This window comes from Frankliniella occidentalis, unplaced genomic scaffold (genome assembly GCF_000697945.3).
Source record: "Frankliniella occidentalis isolate FOCC.00 unplaced genomic scaffold, Focc_3.1 Scaffold23, whole genome shotgun sequence".
Lineage (NCBI taxonomy): Eukaryota > Metazoa > Arthropoda > Insecta > Thysanoptera > Thripidae > Frankliniella > Frankliniella occidentalis.
In genome coordinates, this window is record NW_026267153.1 from 2,930,304 (window position 1) to 2,932,211 (window position 1,908).

General features: G+C 46.3%; 1 protein-coding gene across 1 annotated transcript in view; it reads right to left on the reverse strand.

Moving 5' to 3' along the window:
* The window catches only part of LOC127748976 (serine/threonine-protein kinase PAK 1-like), a 1,213-nt gene extending 235 nt beyond the window's left edge, over positions 1-978 (reverse strand). The window contains exons 1-2 of the mRNA XM_052265088.1: positions 418-978; positions 6-53 (exon numbers count right to left, since the gene is read on the reverse strand). Coding sequence (XP_052121048.1) covers positions 6-53; positions 418-593 — 224 coding nt within the window. The 5' untranslated portion in view covers positions 594-978. The remainder of the gene's footprint in view (positions 1-5; positions 54-417) is intronic.
* Positions 979-1,908: the final 930 nt, after the last annotated feature.

A 1,908-nucleotide genomic window follows, 5' to 3' on the forward strand; every position in this document is an offset into this window, starting at 1 on the left:
AGAACTTAATGGCTTGTAAGGCAGCATTTGGATTTTCATCTTGTTCAGCTTTTCTGTAATCAGACACATCCTACAATGAAACTAAGTCAAAAGAGAAGCTGTCACGCCTTGAGATGGTGACCTTCAGTGCGGGAAAATCACATGGCAACCTTCCCCAGATATTTTTTTGAGATTAAATGGGCGTGACATTTAGAATAATATCGTAAATTAGAGAAAACAACCTTTATTGTAAGTGCACAGCAAGACTAAGATGAGAAACTATGCCGAAGTGACAGCACAACAGGTGAGTCACAACAACAATAACATAACCTCTCTTTTATCATAACCCAACGAGAGTGTACTTGATAGACATTTGTCTGAGACTGATGCTACTGCATTAAACTTTAATAAAAGGAGTGATTTCAGAGGACTACTTACGTTATTTGGGTGTTGAGGAGTCTAAGCCAGGGCGTTGGTAGACCTTCAAGCAGCCCTGTCTCCTTATTCTTACTGACATGAAATTCGTGAGAAACATTGGTCGGCAGGCCTATCTCTGTAGGCCCCTCGTTCACATGCTTCTTTTTAGAGAAAAACTTTGAAAATCCTAAATTCATCTCAAAATAAAATAAGACGAAGTCCCCGACATAAACACCACTGAGCAGTCGACACTAATAAAAATACATTGGCCCCCCCACTGCGATTCGAGATTTGGGTCGAGGTCAGTGTCGAGATGTATCGAGGGGGAAGAAAAGTAGGAGTCGATACCGGGTGAAGAGGGAATTTCAAGTCAAGTCAACAAGAGAGGTAACACGTTCTTCCGCGTCCGACCCTACAACCCCACAGCAACAACGAGGTAAAGCAAAGTCAGTAGAGTAGGCTACAGTGAACTGTGGAGACCGTTAGGCCGTTAGACACACGAGTCGAGCGCGTGGATGGGGTGGGGGCGGTAGTACCTGAAGTAGATTGATACGAGTATAGGTCCAGGCCGATAAGATGGGTGACGTACACGGGTCGTTCGTTAAACCTGCTCTTATCGCCGTCCGGCTCGGCGCCGTGGCTGCGGCATACTCTCACATCCGCTGGCGTGAGTGCGGCCGGCCCTCGAAAAGGCACACGTGTGCAATGTGAGACTCGCACCCCATCCTTTTTGTAAAGTGCCAATCAAGTTTCTGGAGTCGTCAATTTGATGTAAATTATGACAGAGGACGCAATTTTGATTCAATTATGTTTCAGAAGGTGTGATATTTTTTTAGAGTAGGTCTATCGTATCGTTGTTCGGCTGCGGGAAACTACTAGACTTAAGGTGGCAAAGAAGAGGGTCCGTGGTAGGTCTTATCTAGAGTCCATGGACAGTCGTCAATAAACGGCATATTTATTGTCATCTACTTGCTTGCTACCCAGTGCAGAGCATACAAAAATGCCATAGACGCTGAAAGATGGGGGTCTCTCACCATATTTCCAGCAGCTTCGCAACCGCATGCAGTCGTGCGGACGGGTTGCATACTCACGCGTAGCCTTATGGCGCCGTGGTGAGCGGTGGTAGGCAAGCCCGCCCACACGACTGCATGCCGTACAGTAGAAGCAAAATAAAGGAAGGGGTCTATGGACCACCCTGTAAATTAGGGTCCACCCACATTTTAACGACTCAGAAACTATTCCTGAACCAACTCTGTGTCCGCCCCTCCTGTGCTTCCTCGAACCATTCAGGGACCATTTGGAACGCACAGAACTTACTTGTGATAAATATTCATCTCCTAGTTTAGAAGCACCGCAACTAGCAAGACAAAATCTGAGCTACATAGCGATGGTGAGCTAAATTTTCTCCTATTTGCTTTCTTTTGCAGTTGACGCAATACGTTCAACTTCAAACAGGCGCGACAGCCCTCCCTCGTCGTCTCTAGTGATTCGCCTGAAAGGTAGCCAAGTTGC